Genomic DNA, 26,527 nt, shown 5'->3' on the forward strand with positions numbered 1-26,527 from the left:
TTACATACATGAATTAGGTAATCAGCTAGGACACGAGATTTTCATCTATAAACGAAATTTTATAAACTGTGAAACAGAGAATCCAGCAGATTAAAGGGCCGGTTGTTTGAACGCTAATCAGAAATGGAATCAACTGATCATTATCAAATATTTAATTACTGTCAATGTCAACTTTGATTGGGTTGCTGAAAACATAATTGATTACAACTATGAGATTAATTGACTAATTAATCAATTATGTAAATAATTGTTACGTTAATTGATAATTAATAATTAATTAATCAATTAATTATCATAATGATAATTGATTACAATCAACTGATTGGCGTACGAACAACGGATTTTGTTATTTGATGGTTGTTAAGGGGACTTAAAGAATAACATTGGCAACATTGATTTTAATAACAGAATAATTTTGGACCCAGCGTACCTTTTCGTGACAAATCGAATATTTTTCGAGCGATCATCAGATAATCTAGAGAAATGCGATTGGCAACACTGCTGTTACCAGAGGGGTTCTGTAGGGATATTTATAATATACTTCCTTTTTCCCCCTCACTATATTTGCCACTCTCGTAATAATAATTTCAGCATGTTTTTTTATTCTTCGGTACTTTTTACGTAAATATCATTCTTTTGTCTGAATGCGATACAGTAAGTCGTTTTCATGTTATGTATGTATTTGCGTTTAAAGGTAATGGATTCAATACGATTATAAAGTAAAGTAACTAAGAATCAAAAAAAGATGATGAAATAAATATTACGACAGTGGCGTAGATTCTGAAGGGGAAAAGAAAGTATATGTCCCTACAGCACGCCTCTGGTAACACCGGAAAACTACTATCTTTTAACACTATTTAGTTAAAGTATCCTTGCATTAAAATGTGTATTGTTATAGTTGTTCCATTTTATCTTTGCCCATGCGTCATGATTTATTTTCAAATAAATTAAATCAAAACATAAAGTGAAACGTACGTCGATGTGTGTAGTATGTATACAGGGTGTCCCCGAAAATAGTGCGTTCCTTAAAGGTACAGGTAGAAGGTACCATGTAGAGCAAAAAAGTCTTATAACATTTTTTTCTAAACTCAACCGTTTGGCCAAAAAACGAAAATACATTTTGGTATGCAAATTGAAATCTGACAACTATGTATACAAAATCTAAAGATAGACACAGTGGCAATTCAAAAATAGTTGCCCCATGAATTTTACTATGTACATTAAACCCTGTCTTCATCCTCAACAAACAAACAAATTCTCGTTTTGTTTGATTTTCACACATAGGGTGGTATAAACTATTTTGCAGGTGTCTACTGTCTGACCTACATTGCTGATGTCAATCACCTAGTCACAAACAGTTCTTGTACAGTGATGTCAGATTAGTTAATTTTATGAAAATGAAAGTTCGCTTATATGGACAACAATGTAATTTTTTTGGAAACCGTTAACTTAAGAAAAAAATGTTATAGAACTTTTTTGTTCTACATTGTGTATTATATCCGTACCTTAAAGGAACGCACTATTTTCGGGGACACCCTGCATAGTAGGTATATACAGTATAGTATACACAATGTATATATACATATCGACGTACGTTTTACTTTATGTTTTGATTTAATTTGTTTGAAAATGAATCATGACGCAATGGAAAAGATAAAATGGAACTACATAATATGTCAAGTTTGAACAAAAAATGTTGGAAGGTGTTAAAGCAATGGGTTAAGATCATTTTAAAATATTTGTAGTAAAACACTCAGTATCTCGGTAAGGAGGAATATTTATTCTATTTAAGTGTTTTAGGTTAAATCTTAGAATTTTCTACTAAGGTTTCTCTAGTTAAAAATGGGCAATTCTTAATGAAACTACCTGTATATTTTGTTTTTGTGGGGTTAAGCCACAGTTGATTGTAATGAAAATTACATGTTTTACTAACAAGTTTAAGTAAACGAATTTCCCTCTCAAAAAAAGATTTTTTAAGAAATACGTTAACAAGAGTCGTATAACCGCCAAAGAAGTCATGTCTTTTCAAAATTGAAGGTTGTTAAGAGCTGTCTTGGCTGAAAAGATATTTATGATGGTGGGATTTTTGTCCTATGTAACATCAAATTCTGATTATTTCATGTGTTTCTGCATTATTTATGTGTACTTTATGCGTTTGTGCGTTTATGCATTTGTGTGTGTATACCTCGGAGCTAAACAGTATTAACTCCATTTTTTTGAAAATTTGTATTATTTCACTTTCTACGTAACAGACTTCACATCTTTCATAATATGCGATACGATATTAAATCCTGTTTAATGTGGTTCCAAAGATAGGCAACGTTATAGCCTAAGAGCTAGTGAACACTCCGACTAACGGTCTTCCTGTAAGGCTAGAAATTTGTATAGTGATAATTCATAGCACACCAAGACTAAAAACCATAACCTGACAGGCATCAGCCCTGCACGTGTATCTACCAGGTGAATCGAAAAGTGCATAGTTTAGGGGAAAAATAAACTTTCTCCTGTAAAGTTTAAATTTAAGTACCTAAGTGTTTGAGTCTTTTAGAAGAAATGTGTACAATGACAGGCGATTCTGAAGAGCATAAGACCTTGCCAGGCGAGGGGAAAGATTAGGGGTTTTTCCTAAAATTATTTTTTTTGCATCGAACAATTTTTTTTTAGATTTTTTGAATCATTCCAAACAGAAAAGGTCTTTAGTGATTTTTCTCTTAGGTTAATAGTTTTTGTTATATGTATAAGCGATTAAAAATTTTGAAAATTACGAAATTGGCCATTTTTAACCCTAAATCGGACATTTAACTAAAAATTTCAATGTCAAGGTAGGTGGATATTCTTTAAACATTGATTGATGAAATCCCAAAGAGTTTTTTGCAATACAATATCGGAAACCCCTTTGTTTTTTAGTTGCTAATCAAGCGAGCGCGACACTGTAGTATAAGTGAGGACGTTTGAGTTGGCATAAATTCATTTCGACCCAGATAGGTCGATTTTTATTTTTAAATTAGTACTTTTTGGCATATATAGGGTGAGGCAGATAAAGGGCCTATTAGAAATATCTCGAGAACTAAAGGCAACAGAATCATGAACATTGGAATGAAGGGGTTTTGAAGAGTGATCTATTTAATGAAAATATTTTCATCTATTTTCTGCTTCCGGTTATACCGGAAGTTGCTCATAACTTCGTTTTTTTTAAATGGGACACCCTGTATATTTTTACATTTTTGGATTTTCCTCGATGTCTCCTTTCTTAATATAATATGAAGTTTTATATTATTATACAGGGTAGTTTAAAAGATAATTACGTGTTTTTATTAATTTCGTAGCAGATTTCACACCCTGTAGAATTGTAGTACTTTGACATCAAAAACCCTATTTACGTTCATATGATTTTTAATATAGTCTACTATTGTTAAACATTATTAGTATAGCTATATATTGAATTTTAGTATACAGGGTTGGTCAAAACACGGAATGAATATTTTCTGAGTTTTCTTAAATGGAAACTACCCTGTATTTTAGTATTGTAATGAAATGATATTTTATGGTACTTTTTCATTTTATAAGCATTCCCTATACCTAACTGCTTTAATTTGTGAGTTATTGGTGATTCAAGCCAAACATTAATTGCAACAAAAAATACGTGAAATTTTATTAGGTTGGCCTTGAAAATATTCAGTCACAAATAATTTTTCAGAAATAAATACATATTTATCTAGACTGATCGTTAAAATTCCCAATAATGGTTGAGCTATCAAAATACTTACGTAGTTAAGATTCTTGGTGCGATTAACAATTAAGCACAAATTAAAGCAGTTAGGTATAGGGAATGCTTAAGAAATAAAAAAGTACCATAAAATATCATTTCAATACAATACTAAAATACAGGGTATTTCATTTAAGAAAACTCAGGAAATACTCATTCCGAGTTTCGACCAACCCTGTATACTAAAATTCAACAATTAGCTATACTAATAATTTCTGACAATAGTGGACTATATTAAAAATCATTTAAACATAAATAAAGTTTTTGCTGTCAAACTACTTTAATTATACAGGGTGTGAAAGTTGCTACGAAATTAATCAAAGAACGTAATTATCTTTTAAACTACCCTGTATAACAATACAAAACCTCATATTTTAAGAAATAAGACTTCGAATAGAATCCAAAAATGTAAAAATATATAGGGTGTCCCATTTAAAAAAACGAAGTTATAGGCAACTTCCGGTATAACCGGAAGTAGCAAATAGATAAGAATATTTTCATTAAATAGATCACTCTTCAAAACCCCTTCGTGCTAATTTTCATGAGTCTGTTACCTTTAGTTCTCGAGATATTTCTAATAGGCCCTTTATCTGCCTCACCCTGTGTATAATACTAGTGACGTCATCCATCTGGGCGTGATAACGTAATCGATGATTTTTTTAAATGAGAGCAGGGGTTGTGTGATAGCTCATTTGAAAGGTTATTTAATTCTCTATTCAGTAATATAAACATTAACATAATTATTTATACAGGGTATACAAAAACATTTTTTTATTAAATTAACTTTGATTAAATTTGACAAATCGCAGAAAATTTTTTTTTAAAATCGACAAGGAAAAAGTTTTCCTTGTGGATTAGTTGTGGATTAGTGGAACGTTTTGTTTAACTAATGGTACCACAATAATGAATTAATTGAGACGTACACAAAAGTTTGGGGGGGGGTTAAGGGAACAAAACCCCCATAAAATTTTTATGGGGTGGACAAATTTCACTATAATTTTGTTTTAAGATGTTTCTGACATAAGAATCATACACGTCCGTTTTCAATAAAAAATCTCTAATAGTTTTCGATATATTGAAAAAATCCATTTTCATTTTGTAACTTCAAAGGGCTGTAACTTTTTTTATGAGCACATTTGTACTAAGGTAAGTTAGGTTCATTCGAACTATTTTTGACCCCAGAATGTGCGGTATAATTTATGACCAATCTTTTCGGGACACCCTGTATAACAAAAACTATTAACGTAAGAGAAAAATCACTAAAGACCTTTTCTGTTTGGAATGATTCAAAAAACCTAAAAAAATTTTGTTCGATGCAAAAAAACAACAACTCTGTATAACAAAAACTATTAACGTAAGAGAACAATCACTAAAGACCTTTTCTGTTTGGAATGATTCAAAAAACCTAAAAAAATTTTGTTCGATGCAAAAACCCCTAATCTTTCCCCTCGCCTGGCAAGGTCTTATGCTCTTCAGAATCGCCTGTCATTGTACACATTTCTTCTAAATGACTTACTCAAACACATACTTAAATTTAAACCTTACAGGAGAAAGTTTATTTTACCCCTAAACTATGCACTTTTCGATTCACCTGTTAGATACACGTGCAGGGCTGATGCCTGCCAGGTCATGGTTTTTAGCTTTGGTGTGCCATGAATTATCGCTATACAAATTTCTAGCCTTACAGGAGGACCGTTAGTCGGAGGGTTCACTAGCTCTTAGGCTATTAGTGTAAGTATATTAAGTCCCTCCCTAGTTTCGAGCTAAACAGTAACAGTCGTTTACACTTAATACCCAGCAAAATAAAAGTATTAGCAGTAGTATTAGTGTAGTTAATATCACTTGCACATGTAAGAAGTATTAACTCCATGGAACGATGTAAAACCGCGGTGTGCTACTGGTAGTCAGTATTGTGTGGAAAATAAATAGAAGTCGAACTAAATGACTTCAAGGCGTCAGCGAATCTCAAATGACTAATAATTTATGCGTTGACATTAATTCTTTTTCACTCAGATTTGCGTTTTTAAACATATTATGCTCTAATAATGGTGTAAACAATGTTGGCGAAATTGTATCTCCCTGTCGCAGTCCCGTTTTATTTTAAATGCGTTGGTCTTTTTACCTGCCAGTTCCACGCTTGCTGTCGCATTTTGATAGATTTATTTAATCATGTTTATATAGCAATTATCTATACGGCACTCTGTTAAGGCTTTTAACATTTTTGACTTATGGTGTCAAAAGCTTTTTCCTAGTCAACAAATATCAGGAATAATGGCTTGTTATATTCAATACTCTTTTCTATTATGTTCTTGATTACTTGTAAATGATCATTCGTGCCATATCCTGCTCTAAAACCTGCTTGCTCTTTTGGCTGATAGAAATCTAACTAACTTCGTAGTCTGTTGCTAATAACTCTTGTGAATAGCATATTTTATATACTTGTGACAGTAAGCTAATGGGTCGGTAGTTTCTAAGGTCGCTGATATCTCCCTTCTTTTTGTAAAATATAACAAAAGCATAATCAACCTTCTAGAATTTATTTCTGGGTTTCTAACGTAGTTAAACAGCTTCAACTTTTAATGAAATATAATTACTTCATCATAATAAATACATACAACCAATCTAAAATCGTGAATATACTAAAATATCGTAACGCGTCACCGGAGGCACAGAATTCATTATGGCGATTATGGCATTAGTAAAATCATAAGGATTTGCTCTAATAATCCCAAATCTAATTTATTTTAACCGAGGCGAGAATATCTTGTTTATACGAAGACATTGCTAACAACTGTACATTGCGTTTATTACCGTGAGGCATGTTAGTTATGTTTAATTGAAACTTAAATCTGTATAATTTCATTCTCACGTTTGTCATCGTGATTTAGTTTGTGACCCAGCATAAAAATGGCTTCATACTACATGCAAATCAGTTAACGAGATTGAGTGGAAGGTGTTTGGTATGTGACGTAAATTAGTCCATGTTGTGAGCCTGCTCCCGTATGTAAAAATTTCTAGCTATGTCCACACTGCGTTCCTTTTTGCGTGCACTAAACGATTTCCGCAGCGCATACCTTGTCACCGATTTGAATGCGCTAAGGCAGCGTTTCCCAAACTGTGCTCCGCGAAGCATCTACAGGTGCTCCGCTATATGACGATAATAAACCGATGGCTGGTTGAAGACTGGATCCTTCAGAAAAATAGTTAGCACCACTGACAGTCACTCCAGTAGAGACAGTGGCTTCAACATCGAACAGGTATGTGTATTATCTTAAAGAGTTAAAATATGTTATTGTGATTATCCAGGACTAGATTTGGATGATACAATAAATAATTCGACGGGCTGAAGAGTCTGTGGAAGAGTTAGTGACGCCAAATGCGCCAGAAGTGTTCAACGAACTGCCTTCTTCTTCTGCGAATATCAGTTCCACAGGAAAAAAATCGGTTTAAAGGAAATACAATGATTCCTACTTAAAAATTATAATCTCTCAGACCGGTGACAACAAACCACAGTGCGTAATTTGCGGCAAAGTGTTGCCAAACAGTTCAATGTTTCCAGCTAAAATGCGTCGTCATTTTGAAAAGCTGCATCCAGAATGTAATGAAAAATCCACTGATTTCTTCAGAATGAAATACGGCGAACTGCGACGGTCAGCATATGCAGCTGGGTTGGCAATTTTAATAGCGTTTGTGTGGTACCAGCACTTGGAGTCTTTTCAAGAGGATCTACTTTTTCCAAACCATTGATAGCTAACAGAACTGGTGCCGAAATTTTCAAGTTAATTGAAAGCTTTTTCACAGAGAATAGTAACTGGGATAACTGCGTCGATAGCGCGAGGGCGATGACTGGAAGAACGTCGGTCGTCATTTCAAGAATAAAGGAAAAAGCCAAGGAATGCAGCAGTAGCCACTATATCCTCGACCGCCATAGCCTCGCTGTGAAGAAAATGCCGCCTTCCGTAAGTAGTCTTGGACGAAACCGTGAAGATAATTAATTTTATCAAATCGCGACCACTGAATAGGGCTTTTCATCGATTGTCATTTGTTTCGAGCTTCTGTCGTATGTTGTATAATCTGTGTACAATATTAATATACACGGATTATACGACATGTGACAGAAGCTCGAAACAAATGACTGTGAATGAAAAGCCCTATACAAATCTGTTTAGAGTGATGTGCGATGACACGAGCAGTATACATTCGTCTTTACTTCTTCATACGGAAGTAAGGTGGCTTTCTCGCGGTAAATGTTCAGCTAGGCTCTTTGAAATAATGAGAGCTGAAGTTAGAACCTTCCCAATTTACAGCAATTTGGTCTTGGGTGATCGATTGTGTAACGAGCATTGGTTAATTTTGGCATATTTAACAGATATTTTTAACAAGGCCAATGAAGTTAGTGTCTCACTTCAGGGAAGACAATAACTACTCTCCTTAACGCCAATGATGAAATACAAGCGTATAGGAAGAAATTAATTTTTTGGGCAGAATCGGTGAAAAATAAAAATATGAATAGCTTTCCACTAATCACAGAATTTAGAGAAGAATTGGAATCGGACATACCTGAAGCTGTCTTTAACGAGTTCCACACTCATTTGCTAAATTTACTTGAAAACTTCCATAATTATTTTCCTGAGGATTTCCACGACAAAATTAAAGAAAACTTCTGGGTTGCAGATCCATACCTTGCAATGTTAAAAAAAACCAGCTTCCTTAACATCTCAGCAGCATGAATGCCTGATAGATTTAACATCGGATTTTGCGATAAAGAAACATTTTGAAAGTAAATCGCCTAGTAGAGTTTTGGTGTCAACTCACAGACGAATTTATAATTGTGTCAGATAACGCGAAAATTTTCTTCTTCCTTTTGTAACAACATACTTATGTGAAGCAGCATTCTCTGCCTCTGTGGCCACTAAAACAAAATATAGATCTCGACAGAATGCGGAACCTGGCATTCGATGCAGTTATCCCAAATTCAACCGGATATTACTAACCTGTGCAAATCAAGGCAGCCTCATTCTTCACATTAAAATAAAGACATTACGTTTTTTAAGATTATAGAAATAGGAAATAGGATCTGTGTGTTAATTTTATTTTTGTTTTTCGTTTGTATTGGTTAATATCGCCCCTCCAACTAATATCTCTCTCGTTCTCTGTGGCACCTATATAGGTTTCAGGTGCACTATGGTAAGTGCTCCCTACAGAATTTCTGTCCTGAATAGTGCTCCTCGACCAAAAAACTTTGGGAAACGATGCGCTAAGACATTCCTTTTTACAGTCCTGGACCCGGTTTTTCATAGCGCACAGCGTAGCGACCGTAGTTCCACCGCAGTTGGATTTGTTTGCGTTTCAACGTGCCTTTTATATTCATTTTTAGTCACTTTTATATTATTTTTCTTGTGTGTTTATTTTAGTGTGTTTTTTTGGTGGCAAGAATGAATAACGAACAAACCCTCGAATTCATCGAAGACTACCGGTCTCATGAATGATTATGGGACATAACTAGCCGGTCTTATACCAACAAAAATAAAAGGAACGATGTATACCGGAATTTAGCTGTGAGGTATGGAATCACTGAGAAAGCACTTACAAATAAGAAAAAAAGTTTGAGATCTTATTTTTCAAAAGAACACCAAAAGGTAACGACGGAGAAGCAAAGTGGTGCAGGAAGTGAAAGTCAATAAGACCCTACCTGGTTTGCATATAAACAGATGATGTTTATAATATAAAATATATTTGATCTTCAACTACATGAAATGCCAATTTCCACATTTGTTGAATATTGTGACCAGAGATCATTTACTTCAGCAAGCACGTCCCAAAGTACATCCCTACCGAGCCAGCGCAGAAGCATAAAAGTCGAGTGGACGCGAATAATTTATTAATAAATAAAAAACAGCGGTCTAAATTGAAATAAGCCCCGATTACTCTTCAGAACCCTGAAACTTAATGTTTAAACTTCAATTAAGGCACTTGGCAAGCTCAAAAATAATAATTTACATACGAGTTTTCAAGCCTCGAAAATGCGTATTATGGCATTTTTCAGATTTTAAATCACTTATAACTCGAGAACTAAAAAAAGGTCTATTCGGTTTTCTGAGACACAACTGTCTAGTGATGTTAGTAATTTCTTTTTTGGGAAGTTCAATTGCATATGTGACTGGAAATTACTACACAACCAACATACCTGCTCATAGCCAATATTATTAATAGTAAACAGTCATTAAATAACATAAACCTTACGTCAATCAATAATTATTTTTTCTACGACCGTGTTAAAAGAGCCACTTTCACGCACGCATCTCGTTTCCGAAAGTTGCACTTTCCCGCACGGCGTACGTGAAAGTAAATTTTCCCGCACGGCGTGCGGGAAAGTAAAATACCTTGTAATATGGCATTTTAACCCTTAAACGCCCAAGGGTGGGTAAAAAATGTCCACCTAATGCGTATTCCCTTGTAACATATTTATTACGTGTTTAAATTTTTTTCTAAATTATTTATTGTTAAAAAGACAGCCCATTATCGAATGTTAATTTGGTTCTACCAATATTTTTGAAAATAAAAGCAGCATCTTGAGTTAAATATGGATGGGCATAAAAAGTACACCGTTGGCAAAACTTGTTACTAAAGGTTTCTATATAATTTCTCGTTGGTAGGAAGATAATCCATATAATTATCGATGTATAATTACATAATCTACATAATTATCCACCAATGAGGAGGCTGAAAGAACGAATATGGAGAAAATCGACAAATCTGAATTACTGGCTTTTACTGGTATGTTAATTTTGATGTACCGGGTGTCCCAATAAGAATGGCTCTCGGCCATATCTCAGGAACCATTTATAGTAGAGCTTTGAAATAAAAAATTTTATAACAAAAGTTGCCTCAGGAAAAGCCTGGAAATTATTTTCATAATTGTGGGACCACCGCTAGAGGGCGTAATTGAATATCAAAAATTAAAAAATCTAAATTTTACAAAATTTTCCTAATGAAGGGGCACTGGAAATCCGATCGTCGTATTCTTCATAAAATTCTACGCATATTTGATTTGACAAGTTTAGGTCTACCTTTGGAAATAAGAGGTGGGGGTGAGTGGGAACCTTGTTATGAAAAACTGGCTGTGAGTCCGGTTCTGCTTAATAAAATTTTGCAAACTTGGTCTTGTTGAAGACAGATCTTTTTCGTCAATGTAAAAGTTATGATTTCGAACCAACTTACTGAGTAATATGCCAGCTAGAAGGCGTTATTTAATTTTTTTCAGAAATCTAGTGTTCCTTGGAAAATATTAAATACAAACATGCATTTTTAATACCATATTACAAAATTAGACAAAATTAGCAACAGAATAGCGAAAACCGCATGTTAATACCTTTTTTCTATCTCGAGATATCTTACAAAACGTGTAAATTTAAAAACATAACTGTTACTGTCACCGGTAAACGAAATAATTCATTAAAAGTAGTGTGCTATGGAAACAACAAAGAAACATTTTCCAGCTGTCAACGTATATTACGTCTTTTCAACGCTTCTCATTTGTTTCGAGCCTCGTTCATATCTCGTATATTAATATTATACACGGATTATACGGCATATGACATAGGCTCGAAACAAATGAGAAGCGTTGAAAAGCTCTATTACAAAGAAATAAAAACAACTATTTAGTGATGACATAAACGTTCAAATTTTTGCCCATCATTTTCGTTGCAAACATTTACTCTTTCAAGAGTAGATTGAACAGCAGTCTCAATTTCTGCTCTCGATATGCTTTGAATGGCGTTTAGTATTATCTGGATAATATATTCTAGAGTAGTGTATGATGGGCAACAATTTGAATATTTAGGTCGTCACTAAGTAGTTCTTTTTGTTCTGTGTTATATTTAATTTTAATAGTATTGTTTCTCTTTATATTGTTGTTTTAATTAATTATATTTTTATACGTTGACATCTGGAAAATGTTATTTTGTTTTTTTCCACAGCACACTACTTTTCATTAACTTAGTTTACCGGTGATAGTAACAGTTATGTATAAAATTTACACGTTTCTCGAGATATCTTGTGATAGACAAAAGGTATCGACATGCGGTTTTTGCTATTCTATTGCTAATTTAATCTAATTTTATAAAGTATGATTAAAAATGCATACTTGTATTTAATATTTTCCAAAGAAAACTAGATTTCTGAAAAAAATTAAATAACGCCTCCCAGCTGGCTTATTACTTATTAGGATGGTTCAAAGTTATCACGCTTACATTGAAGAAAAAGATATGTCTTCAACAAGACCCAGTTTTCAAAATTTGATTTAGCAGAACCGGACTTACAGCCATTTTTTCATAACAAGGTTCCCACTCACCCCCACCTCTTATTTGCAAAAGTTGAGTTAAACTTGTTAATCAAATATGCGCAGAATTTGATGAAGAATACAATAATCGGATTTCCAGTGCCCCTTCATTAGGAAAATTTTGTAAAATTTAGATTTTTTAATTTTTGATATTCAATTACGCCCTCTAGCGGTGGACCCACAATTATGAAAATAATTTCCAGGCTTTTCCTGAGGCAACTTTTGTTATGACATTTTTTATTTCAAAGCTCTACTATAAACCGTTCCTGAGATATGGCCGAGAGCCATTCTTATTGGGACACCCGGTACATTGGAATTTTGTTGTAAGGTTTGTAAATTGTTTATATTAATATTTTAGAAGATGCTGTGTATATTAAGCATAAGATTCTTAAGTTTAATCCATTTTCAACAACTCTCAATAAATAGATTAGCCATTTTCGAGGTGGTCATTTTTTACCGACCCTTGGGCGTACATGGAACCTAAAAAAGGTTGGGCGTTTAAGGGTTAATATACAGGGTGAGTGGGGAGGAATGTGCCAAACTTTAAGACTGTATAATATACGTAAAAATAATCAAAAATAACTCATATGTTTTTATTCGATTTTCATTTGTTTCCGAGATACGGGATGTTAAAATTTTTCTTATAAACTGACGATTTATTTATTGCTCTAAAACCGGTTAAGTTGTGCAAATGAGATTTGGTGGGTGTTAAGACATAGTTATTGCGCATGTTTTGACACACAATTAAGAATTTTATATTCACCATTGGCGTGCGTACGGATAATAGTCTGAAATTTTTTAAAGATAAAAATGGTACGCCACTGAAATATTTCAAATTTAAAATATTTCTTGAATTCCTCGATTAATTTGTGATAAAAAATCTGTCTTTCCATTTTTTCATGCGACGCTTGGTTTTCATGCAAAAAATAAAACATCTTAACGCTTACAAAGTTTTCGACGAAGTTTCTAATCTGAATGTGTAGAAACTTATTTCGAATACTTTGGAAGCGTTAAAATATTTTATTTTTTTGCATAAAAACGAAGCGTCGTATGAAAAAATGGAAAGATAGATTTTTATCACAAATTGAACAGGGAATTCAAAACTAATTTTTAATTTGAAATATCTCATTGGCGTACTATTTTTATTTCTTTAAACAATTTCAGACCCTTACCCGTACGCTCACCAATGGTGAATATAAAATTCTTAATTGTGTGTCAAAACATGCGCAATAACCATGTCTTAAAACCCACCAAATTTCATTTGCAAACCTCAAACGATTTTAGAGCAATAAATAAATCGCCAGTTTTTAAGAAAAATTTTAACATCCCGTATTTCGGAAACAAATGAAAATCGAATAACAACATATTATGAGTTATTTTTGATTATTTTTACATATATTATACAGTCTTACGGGCACCCAAAGTCCGAAAATTTAACTTTTTAACTTTGTTGGGTTATGATTGAAAATTATTCTCTGAAATCTTCTCTTTCCAACGATATATATAACACAGCGTTTCCCAACCGGTGGCTCGCGACCCACTAGTGGGTCGAGGGCAGATTTCAGGTGGGTCGCGAGGTGGCTCTTACAGTAGCTGAATAACGTACATATATATCATCATGGGTGAGGGATGGGTCGCGAATATGAAAAAACATCATAAGGTGGGTCGCCAGACATAAAAGGTTGGGAACCCCTGATATAACACATTATAGTATAAAATATCCATGGTTACAAAACTATTTGTTTTCTGAACGTCTGCACTCAACTTACCGTGTACCGGTAGCGTTATAGCCTATTAAGAGTGTTTTATGTTTTTGCGATTTCCCGAATACTAGGTTTTTAACTTTTGATGTCAGATATCTTTGTTTCCTGAGATGATAAAAGGTCCAAATTTTTACAGTAATAGATAGATAATATCTAGTCCCGCGTAAATTTTTATTGAAAAATGTACAAAAACAAGTAAAATAAAAAATAAAATCCAAACTTTTTTGGGTTTTTTTGTATGAGTATTTTAAAATTTTTTAAAATAAATGTTTCTTTCACTCTAACTTTACAAAAATCTACGCGGGACTAAACAATGCATGTAGTTTCAAAATAAAACAAAAATTAGGTCTCTAAGTGCTTTGGTTACACAGCTATATGACATAATGTTAACATTGTCGTTAAATGGGATTTTGGGTGTCCTTAAAGTTTGGCACATTCCTCCCCACTCACCCTGTATTATATATAATACATGTAATAAACTAATATTTAGATATTATTTACTAATTTATTTCAAATTTATCTTTTTGTGTTTTAAGGAAATTAGCGCGATTATTTCATTCATAGGAGATTCTGACCAATAGAAAGCTACAGAAATCTGAATTAAATCGATAATTTTTGATAATCTCCCGTCGTTAAGTATATTACGTCAGATTCCCTTCGTTGCTACGAAAAAATACATTCAGTGACATTAATGACAATTAATGTTTTAAAAATTATAAAAGTGATGACTTTCAATCGTCAAATATTTATAAAAACTGTGTGTTTAATGGTACTTACATAAATAAATTACAATAAAATTTTGGTTTTGAACAGTTTTATTTATGAAATAATCGCAACAAATTGCACTCGACCTCTGAAATTAATATAGAATTTTTGCTCTCGTGACACTTTGACATAATTTCACTCGCCTTCGGCTCGTGAAATTAAAACTGTCAGAGTGTCACTCGGGAAAAATTCAATAATTTCAGAGCTCTTGTGCAATTACTACTGATAATTCGATGAAATAAAATTATTTTGACATAATATTTAAAAGATCAGTAGACAATTACAATGGTTTTGAATCGTCGTCATGAAAACCAATATCGTCGTCGTGATAACCCATTATATTGCAAGTTTGGTTTTGACAACCTTGTCAAAGAATTAATTTATGTATTTTCACTTCTAAATAAAAATTTTTATAACTCTATGTTTTGTGGCTTTTTTCCAAACGTACGGCCCTAGAAAAAATATTGTTCCTAACTCAATTAACTCCTAACTCAAATTTCATTATAATGGGTTACCACGACGACGATATTGGTTTCCATGACGACGATTTAAAACCATTGTAATTTTCTACTGATTTGACTTTTAAATATTATGTCAAAATAATTTTATTTCATCGAATTATTGCGTTAATTTTATTAAAACATGAACACAATAAGATACATTTGAAATAAATTAGTAAATAATTTCTAAATATTAGTTTATTGCATGTATTATAGTATATTATAATGTCATATTAGAAGACATTCTACTTTCCCGCATGCCGTGCGGGAAAATTTACTTTCACGCAGGCCGTGCGGGAAAATTTACTTTCACGCAGGTCGTGCGGGAATGTGCAACTTTCGGAAACGAAATGCGTGCTAGAAAATGGCTGTTTTAGCACGGCCGTAGAAAAATAACTATATTTACACCATTATGATTGATAACAAATCAGAAAAATTGTATGAGATTAGTATACACCCCACTATTTCTAATAATTCTTCTTCTTTTAATGAAAGAATAAGTTGATCTGAGCAGTTAATAGGTAGGAATTTTTGTCTTGTATGTTTCCTATTCCTAATGTGTCAAAGTGAATCTCGGCAGAGCGAATTCAGTTATCAACTTGTGAGAAAAATGATAGGAGACTTTTTTTATTTAGAGTTACCCAAAAAAACCTAAAAAAATATCTTTTGAATTTGTTTCAACAATTTCTGCCCAAAATTTCGCCCAGCCCCTTCTGATTTGTTTAACCCGGCCTTTCAGCTCCGGTGACGCATACCCGCGTCCAATTATAACTAGATTAGTGCCATGAACGCGTAAGCGCATCCTATACCTATACGAAATAGCGCAATACTCAAACGAAATTATTTCTGTCGGCACAGGAGCTGAGGTTAGAAAAATATTAAAGTGGAACTGAAAGGGTTCATGGGGACATTTTTTGAACAGGAACCCGCAAAGAATCCGAATCAGAATTTTTTTTGTACCCGATCTGCCTTACAAGATGGACTATTTAGTATGTGACGTCGATAGCATTGCACGACATCAAGCGTGAGAATTAAGTAGAAAATAACTTCGCTTTTGTCGAGTACATTCATAAAATATTTTATATGCTTAAATTACAAAAGCTATTATGGTTTTATAGTCCGGTTCAAACGTGGACGGACATACACGATCTCCCTGTGTATGCAAATAGAAAGTCCAATAACCCATCTCACCAGAAAAGTGACTAAACTAATTAACAAAATTAACCAAGCATTTTTACTTTTACTAATTTATAACCTTTATGCACGACCGGGCGGTAAAGTCCATATTATGTATACATTTGGCGGGCGTAAAGTGCCACTTTAGCGCCCGTGGGCTTCTTTATCGCCCGCCGAACGGTAATGTTAGATGGCGGGTGTGGTTAGTGAAACACAAAGTTTTTATAAAATAAAAATGTATACCATTTTTATTCAGTTGCAATGCGAAGGCAAAACAATCTTACTTTTCAATTAGAATACAGAGCGCAGTCCAGTCCTCTGAATCTCGATTTTCGGCTCTTATTGGAGCCTCATCGGAAAGAACGTAGGCACTGTTCTCCATACCCCAATTGACTAGCGTCGAGAGGTTTTCCCACCCATTGCAACCGAAGTGAAGGTATTAGGTGACTAGCGTCATCTGGCAATTGAAAGATGAAGTTAGTTTTCAATCCTAATAGCAAAATTAATAATATTGAAAATATTAAAAATATTACTAAAAGATTTTTAAAATTGAAAACTTATTGGTACATTTCCCTGGTGACACCTCCAAGGCTTCTACAATTTGCAACCCAAATGGATGTTGCAATGAAGACAAAGGGAAGGAATTCTACACTATGCAATTCACATCCCCTGTCTGCAGCTCGGTAAAGAGCTGCAGACGGGGTAAATATCTTTACCGAGCTGCAGACGGGGGATGTGAATTGCATAGTGTAGAATTCCTTCCCTTTGTCTTCACTGCAGCATCCATTTGGCTTGCAAATTGTAGATTGTAGAAGCCTTGGAGATGTACCAATAAGTTTTCAATTTAAAAATCTTTTAGTAATATTTTTAATATTTTCAATATTATTAATTTTGCTATTAGGATTGAAAGCTAACTTCATCTTACAAAGTTTTTATTTATACAGTGATGAGCGTGCTAATAACCGGCAAATAGCAGAAAAGATGGAAAACGTATAAAGTTGTGAGATAAGAAGAAATGAAACTAGTCGAGTTGGGAAATTGAGCGATATTAACCTATGAATTAACATTATGTTGATTGTTTCCCACCTTTAAACGTATCGGATGAGCTTGGCAAGTGCCACTGTCACAGTGACAGTTTTAGTTGACATACTCATCTGATACGTGTAAAGGTGGGAAACAATCAATATAATATAAATTCATAGGTTAATATCGCTCAATTTCCCAGCTCGACTAGTTTCATTTCTTTTTATCTCACAACTTAATACGTTTTCCATCTTTTGTGCTATTTTGCCGGTTATTAGCTAGCTCATCACTTTATAATAGACATAGACTAAGAACCGCTATAGGTGAAATTTCTTAATCATTTTAGGCACGATGGGACCCTATAAATTAAATAGCAGAACCTAAAAGAAAACGTTTGAACACTGTGCCGTCACTTTTCAGTGGCACATGCGTCGACAGTGGCGCATCAAACTTTCCACTTATGGACGGGATACATAAATTAAAAAATACTCTCCCTCATTACCAGAATTCAATTATTTTCATTTTTTTAAGTTCTATGTGATTAAGACATAAGGTTCATCGTAATTTTAACCCACCACCCCCTTCTCCCTGCCCCACCATCAAAAACTTTATTTTTCGATTTTATTTTTTTTTGGTGGGATGCAATCAATTTTAAAATTTCAAAAAATTCACGCGCATAGTTAAGGCTTTTATAAAACACGTATATTTTTTATAGACCTGTAAGTTGAGTGTACATAACCTCAAAAAAATTTTAAAATTTTTTTTTTGGAAAAAAGTATATAACTTTTTTTTGGGGATAGCTGCAGATCTAATTTTTTCTTAGTCTTGTGCATTTTATCAAACACTATATTTCTAATTTTTTTCAGATTTTTCTGTAACGCTGGTCACCTTCAAAAATCAAAAAAACTGTTTTTTAAGGAGGTTTTGGGGGGTTTGAACGTGTTTCTATCATTTTTAAATATTCTAAAGGACTCGGTTACTTCAAGTTACATATAACCTATAAAAACGAAATTTATTTTATATATTATGAAGTCTATAAAATAGGGAAAATCCCCAAAACCCCCCAAAAAACAGTTTTTCGGATTTTTGAAGGGGGTGAGCCTTACGGAAAAATCTGAAAAAAATCAGAAATATAGTGTTTTTCTATGGATGTTATACAATGTGCAACTTCTCTCACTACTTACATACATTCAAAATGAACAATTTCTCAGGCAGTGAGAAAAGTCGGCCATTGCAGTGAGAAATATTTTTTCTCACGGGTTCACCGTCGGTTTACATACATATGATCGCCATTTCCATGGTAACATGCACAATACAAACACAATTATTTTTGTCAAACAAAATGGGTTCAAACTTGTCAAAACTTATCAAAAATTACCTTTTAAATCTGTTCAACTGTGAATTATAATTTTAAATAAATAAACTATATAAATATTAAGAATATTAAATACTTATGTGTATATATGTATTTTATTTCAATTTAGGCATATAATACACCTAAAAGCACCTAAATTATTTAATTTTGAAGTTTGAACTATTGACAAAAACGCATCCATAGAAAAAGTACAGTGTCCAACACGAGAGAAAATGACAAATTTCTCTCTCGCTTGATTTGCGGCACTCGCCTCGTGCCTCGGCTCGTGCCTCGGCTCGTGCCTCGGCTCGTGCCAACAAACTTCTGCGCTCGTGAGAAATATGTCTTTTTTCTCTCTTGTTGTACAATATACTATTGATAAAACACACAAGATTAAGAAAAAATTAGACCTGCAGCTATTCCCCAAAAAATGTTATACGCTTTTTTGAAAAAAAATTTTACTTTTATTTTTTTGAGGTTATGTACACTCTACCTACGGGTCTATAAAAAATAGACATGTTTTATAAAAGCCTCAGCTATGCGTGTGAATTTTTTGAAATTTTAAAATTGATTGCATCCCACAAAAAAAATAAAAACGAAAAATGAAGTTTTTGATCGTGGGGGCAGGGGGAAGGAGGTGGTGGGTTAAAATTACGCTGAATCTTATGTGTTAATTACATAGCACTTAAAAAAATAGAAAAAATTTAATTCTGTTAGTAAGGGAGGGTAACTATTAATTTATTTATCCCGTCCATAAGTGAAAAGTTTGATGCGCCACTGTCGACGCATGTGCCACTGAAAAGTGACGGCACAGTGTTTAAACGTTTTCTTTTAGGTTCTACTATTTTAGTTATAGGGTCCCATCGTGCCTAAAATGATTAAGAAATTTCACCTATAGCGGCTCTTAGGGCCGGTTGTTCGAACGCTAATCAAAAATGATCACTATCAAATATTTAATTACTGTCACCAAAACTGTCAATGTCAACTTTTATTGAGTTGCTGAAATCATAATTATTGATTACAATTATGAAATTAGTTAATCAATTATGTTTATAATTGTTATGTTAATTGATTAACTAATCTCATAATTATAATCAATTATGTTTTCAGCAACCCAACCAACAATGATTATTATCAAATATTTAATTACTGTCACCAACTGTCAATGTCAACTTTGTTTGGGTTGCTGAAAACATAATTGATTACAATTATGAGACTAGTTAATCAATTAACATAACAATTATTAACATAATCGATTAATAAATCTCATAATTATTGTAATTAATTATGTGTTCAGCAACCCAAACAAAGTTGATATTGACAGTTGGTGACAGTAATTAAATATTTGATAATGATCATTGTTGATTAGCGTTCGAACAACCGGCCCTAAGTATATAAATCGTACAAGGTGCAAATCAAATATGTCGTTTACTAATAAGTAAATCAATAAATTTACTAATAAATAAATAGTATCGGTTTAGAACATTTTAATTTGTCTAGATCTAGATGATTAATTGTCAAATAACAAAAAGGTTTGCCAAGCATTTATGTCACTGTTTCATACTAGGTACCAAATGTTGACAACTTTTCCGAAGTGAAAAACATCAAAATGAGCATATTTCAAACTAATATTATTGTGGCTAGTTCCTAATAAAAAAATTATATTAAATATTACGAGAAAATAGCTTCAGCTTCAGAACAGTAATGAAATTTTGGTCTCGATCTTGTGGACTATAGAATATAGCAATCTGTGGTTGAAAAAAATATTGTTTCAAATTATGTTACTGCCGCCAGGGGTCTCAAATTCTGACTGTTTTGTGTGTTATTTTTTATTAAAAATTTTTTGATAAATTCCATTCATCATCAATGGTGCTACAGCCCTATGAAAGAGCCTCGACCTTCCCAAGTCTATTACGCCAGTCAGTCCTATCCATTGCCAACCGTTGCCAGTTTGCTGCGCCTATTTTTCTCCCATCCTCATCTACACCATCTTTCCATCTAAGTTTTGGCCTACCCCTATTTCTACTTCCCACAGGTTGTGACATAAGGATTATTCTAGGAGGGTTGTTATGCTGTGATCTTGCTAGATGTCCTGCATATCTTAGTCGTCCTATTCTTATAAGAGATACTACGTCTTTTCCACCAAATATATGTTTATATCTGTGGTATACCTCGTAGTTGTACCTCCTCCTCCAAATACCATTTTCACAGATGCCACCGAATATGCCTCTCAGGATCCTTCGTTCAAATATAAGCAGAAGGTTTTCATCTGCCTTGGAGATGGTCCATGTCTCCGATCCATATGTCAACATTGGTTGTATAAGGGTTTTGTATATGGTTATTTTGGTTTGTTGGCTTAAGTTTCTGCTTCTCATATGTCTACTCAGTCCAAAATAGCATCTGTTCGCTAGGATTATCCTTCGCTTGATTTCTTCTGTCATGACGTTTTCCTTGGTGATCAGGGAGCCTAAGTATGTGAATTTGTCCACCACTTCAAAGGTAGAGTTATCAACAGAGAATTGGTGACCGATGTTTATGGCTCTATTGTTGGGTGTTGATGCCACCATCTTAGTTTTCTCCTCGTTTACTGTCAGGCCCATATTTTTTGAGGCATTTGAGAAGGTGGTATACATTTCTTCTAGTTTGCGTGTTGTGCGGGCAACTAGGTCCACGTCATCGGCATATGCCAAAATTTGGGAAGATTTATTAAAAATATTTCCTCTGTTGTCTATTCGGGCATCTCTGACCGCCTTTTCCAGAGCTATGTGGAAGAGGAGACACGCCAGCGCATCTCCTTGTCGCAGCCCAATATTCGTTTCAAACGCCTGTGATTGTTCGCCCTTTATTTCGACTTTGCAAACGACTTTACGCATTGTAGCCTTAACCAATCTTATCAGTTTGTCAGGGATGTGGAATTCATCCATGGCTTCATACAATTTATTTCTTAGGACACTATCATAGGCCGATTTAAAATCTACGAAAAGATGGTATGTGTCGATATTGAATTCATTTCAAATATTCAATTTCAAATATTGAATTTCAAATGTTGACAACTTTTCCAAAGTGAATTTCATCAAAATGAGCATATTTCAAACTAATATTATTGTGGCTAGTTCCTAATAAAAAAATTATATTAAATATTACGAGAAAATAGCTTCAGCTTCAGAACAGTAATGAAATTTTGGTCTCGATCTTGTGGACTATAGAATATAGCAATCTGTGGTTGAAAAAAATATTGTTTCAAATTATGTTACTGCCGCCAGGGGTCTCAAATTCTGACTGTTTTGTGTGTTATTTTTTATTAAAAATTTTTTGATAAATTCCATTATCAAATTTTTAAATTTTACAATAATCAATTTAAGAGGTTACATCAACGCGTCATCAATATTAGTTCAAGAGATAGTAGCCGCACCGTTTTTCGAAAGTTCTGCGAACTTTTGGCATCAGTGCGTCGCAGTACGTGACACGTGACACTATCACACAAATCAGTCAGTTAACTTTGGTTTCTTGTTATAGATAATCGGTTTTAGTAGTTCCAATGTAACACAAAATCTAGGCATGGGATAAAAAAGTTTATTTGAAGAAAGTGTATTTTTTTTATTTTTCTTAATAACGGTACAGACTCGTTTTTGTAATATTTTATTTATAATATATAGAGTAATTTCCACGTACTAAAATATTTATCAAATTGCTGCGATCCTGGAACACGTTTTCCGTCTTTATGACACGCTGATGTAGCCTCTTAATAGCATTATTATAACAATAATTTATTTAATCAAAATAAACATTTAATCTTTTTTTCAGACTTGTATTGGGTATAAGACTTTCGATGGTCTGTTCTTCATTCGGTTACTGAAACTAAAATTTAGTTTAATTTTAAATTTGATTTTTTCAACAATCACATCTACGATACAGATTATACAAACAAACACAAAACACAAACACAAAACGAGTCAGAATTAGATACCCTTGGTGGCAGTAACATCGTTTTAAACAATGTTTTTTTCGACCACAGATTGCTAGAGTCCATAAGATCGAGACCAAAATTTTATTTGTACGGAAAGTACACAAAACCTAAAAAAGATCAGGTTATGAAATTTTCCCCAACTTTTCAAACCTAATTTTCTGAGGACGATTTTGCGGAGTGGTTTAATGTAGTACGTTATTGAGTTTCTTCCTAATTTTATATTTTTCTTTTCAGGTGACTTTTGGCGCAGAACTGGTCATTCACATCCCTGGTAATTTAGGTCAAGATGGCGTAGTATACAGATTAGATTACTTCCCTCCTATTGGTCATCCGGCTCCAAACACCACTATTGCTTCTAAGGACATCAGAGATGTGATCAAATTTTCTCAGGCCCTTCCAGGAACAAAATATGATTTTCGACTTTACTACTCCAACGCTACACACAACATGCTCACCTGGACTGCCAATTTTACAACAGGTATGTAACAAGAATTCAATTTTTTTTAAACGAAGCAAAAAAACTAGATTTTTCGAGAAAAGTTAACATAAATCATCAAAAGTAGAAAACTTTGAAGAACCGTTTTACTATTCTATTGGGAAATGACCCACAATTAGAATAGTATCTACATAAATGCCACAAAGAAATAGCTTCAGAACAATATTTGAAAAACACTGTCTTGCTTAAAATTAGTCCTAGTACCTTCTACAGCAGACCATTTTAAAGGCAGTAAATTGATTTTTATTTTTACCAAATATCTACCATTGCATATAGGTACATAAAAATTAGAAGAAAGAAGAAAGCGTAGAAAAAAATTATAGAACAATGTTTGCGAAAAAATAGTAAGAATATTGTGAGTGGCGAAATTTGAAGAATCGTATCTCGGTTATTTCTACTAAAGACTTCTACCAAACGTTATTTTGAAGACGAAGAATAGAAGTTTTTTCTGTGAAGCAATGGCTATATCTATACCCCAAGGAAAAAGTTATGTGGCAAAAAGAAAAATCTCGTTTTTTGGTGTTTTTTCTTGGTTTTTTAAATATATCTATTTTTGTCAAAAAAAAATTATTTTGACTCTAGAATGTGACACACAAAAGAAATTTAATTTTGATCAACTTTTCTGTAAATGTATATATTATGTACGAAAAGTGCATAGATTTTAGTTAAAAATAAAAAACTGAAAATGGACTAATTTACCTTTCTCAAAATGCACTCCTTTAAATGGTAGCACTCCTCGGCTTTTTCATATTTGGGGACCCATTGACCCTATCAAATAATAAAACTCCTTTAACGTTGTAGTTCCTTTTAGCTCTTTTTTTGGGCAAAACCAATAGCCTCAAAAATGGATAAAGCTTGCAATTAAATATCTAAAACTGTCAATTTTAATGTTTCTCTAAAAATGTGAAAGCGAAAAGAACTCAACAAAATTGATACTAACATAGTGAGAAATTTCTATTGGAATCAATCGGCTTTAACATTAGATGGAAATAGCACGGATGAGCAAAAGATAAGTAGAGGAGTAAGACAAGGCTGTGTAGTTTCACCATTACTATTTATTATATACTGCGGTGCAAAAATATCGATCCACTAAAAATTTGGTCATTTTTGATGTCTCAAGTTTCCTAAACCTGTTGTCCGATTTAGGTGATTTTTTACCACGTTATAGCCTTATTCATTGACAATATCGCTGTAATAATATTGTTGCTAGAGAGTCAAACTGTCATTGTATACCATGTGTACGAATCAAACTGTTTTTTTCTCAAAGTTCGCATCACCCTGTGCACTATTCTGATATATATAAAATACTGAAATTAAAACCCAATTATAGCCTTAGGTTTCCTTAACATTTTGTCTTTCGATTCATTCGCTTATGTTGGATAATAAAAAAGTTAGGTACTTTAACAACTGGCCATGTTCGTCATCAGTACAGGGTGTTTCTAAAATATTTGCGCAAAACTTTAAGGGGTGTATATGAGAAAATAATGACAATTTGCTTTATAATCATATGTCCGCAAACGCTTCGTTTCCGAGATACGGGATGTTCAATTTTTTTTACAAACAGATATGCAAATCAAATTTGGTGGGTTTTAAGACGTAGTTATTGCACATTTTTTGACGTACAATTAAGAATTTAATATTCACCATTGGCGCGCAAACGGGTATTATGACCGATTATATTACCCGTACGCACGCCAATGGTGAATATAAAATTCTTAATTGTATGTCAAAAAATGTGCAATAACTACGTCTTAAAACCCACCGAATTTGATTTGCATATCTCAACTGGTTTTAAAGCAATAAGTAAATCGTCAGTTTGTAAAAAAATTGCACATCCCGTATCTCGGAAACGAAGCGATTGCGGACATATGATTATAAACCAAATTGTCATTATTTTCTTATGTAAAATCACCCCTTAAAGTTTGTCGCACTTATTTAGAAACACCCTGTACTGATGACGAACATGGCCAGTTGTTAAAGTACCTAACTTTTTTATTATCCAACATAAGCGAATGAATCAAAAGACAAAATGTTAAGAAAACCTGAGGCTATAGTTGGGTTTTAATTTCAGTATGTATTTTATAAATGCTAGAATAGTCCACAGGGTGATGCGAACTTTGAGAAAAAAACACAGTTTGATTCGTACACCCGGTATACAATGACAGTTTAACTGTCTAGCAACAATATTATTACATCGATATTATCAATGGATAAGGCTATAACGTGGTAAAAAATCACTTAAATCGGACAACAGGTTTAGGAAATTCAAAACATCAAAAATGACCAAATTTTTAGTGGATCGAGTTTTTTGCACGGCAGTGTATAATCCGAAGAGTTATTTACGCAAGCACTTGAAAACTGTACACAAGAGATCAAAATAAATGGTGACAATATAAATAATAACATTCGTTATGCCGACGATTCAGTCATTATCGCTGAAGAGATAGACCTGCAGACGCTACCAAACATAATTTTTGATACTGGGAACAGTTTGGTTTAACAATAAACATAAAAAAACAAAATCTATGGTTATCAGTAAGGGTGGTAAAGTCATAACAAGGATCCAAATAAAAAATGAAGATATGGAAAAAAATGTTTTTTTCAAAATAACTTAAAAATTATCAAAGGTACCAAAAATCTCAAACAGTAAAAAAAGTCAGATTTGCTTTTGTGAATATCCTGTATTTTTTTTCTGTAAGACAAAGATTGGTTAAGATTTGGTGTTTCTAAATTTGCATACACTTGTGATTAGTGACTCGTCAAATCAAATAAACAATACATACACCAGTAAAGCAACTTGTGAAATGGTAACGAATAAGTTCATTTGAGATGCTAGTTAGGGGATTGTTTTCTCAATTTTTTTACCAAAGAAAAGGGACCAACTTTATTTTGAGTGTAACTTGTTTACTTTTGGTGCTAGATTTTTTTTTATAAAACAAAAATAAAGCATTTTTTAAACACTTTAAAAAAGTTGTAATGAGTTTTCCCCAAATAGTGATTAATTTTTTGGTTATTTCACATTCAAATACTCGATTTGGAATTTGACGAATATGAACCTATTTTTCATTAGCTATAACTCTGCTTTTAGTAGGTCTAAATATCTAATCCATACACCATTTTTTTTCACTTTTTTACAGGCTATATTTTTGCTAAGAATATTTTTTTCGACAAAATACATAGTTACTTTTTGAGTTACTTGCGACAAACCGTCTAAAAACGTAGTTATTTTGTTGGAAAATGAACAGAATTAACTCGAAAAGTATTGACTTGGGGAAAAAACTCTAGAACAAAACTTGCTTAGAATTAGTCAGTTAATCGAATTCCTGACTTATTTTGGACGTATATTTTTTCACTCCCCGAGAAGGGGTGAAACTCA

General features: G+C 33.2%; 1 protein-coding gene across 5 annotated transcripts in view; it reads left to right on the plus strand.

Moving 5' to 3' along the window:
• The window catches only part of LOC114336805 (tyrosine-protein phosphatase 10D), a 365,560-nt gene that overhangs the window by 189,741 nt on the left and 149,292 nt on the right, over positions 1-26,527 (plus strand). For all 5 annotated transcript variants that reach the window (XR_007698102.1, XR_007698103.1, XM_050650569.1 and 2 more), the window contains exon 2: positions 22,890-23,133. Coding sequence is in view for 3 of the 5 variants with exons in the window: in XM_050650569.1 (XP_050506526.1) it covers positions 22,890-23,133 (244 nt within the window). In the remaining 2 variants the exon portion in view is untranslated. The remainder of the gene's footprint in view (positions 1-22,889; positions 23,134-26,527) is intronic.

Source organism: Diabrotica virgifera, chromosome 5 (assembly GCF_917563875.1).
Source record: "Diabrotica virgifera virgifera chromosome 5, PGI_DIABVI_V3a".
Taxonomy (NCBI): domain Eukaryota; kingdom Metazoa; phylum Arthropoda; class Insecta; order Coleoptera; family Chrysomelidae; genus Diabrotica; species Diabrotica virgifera.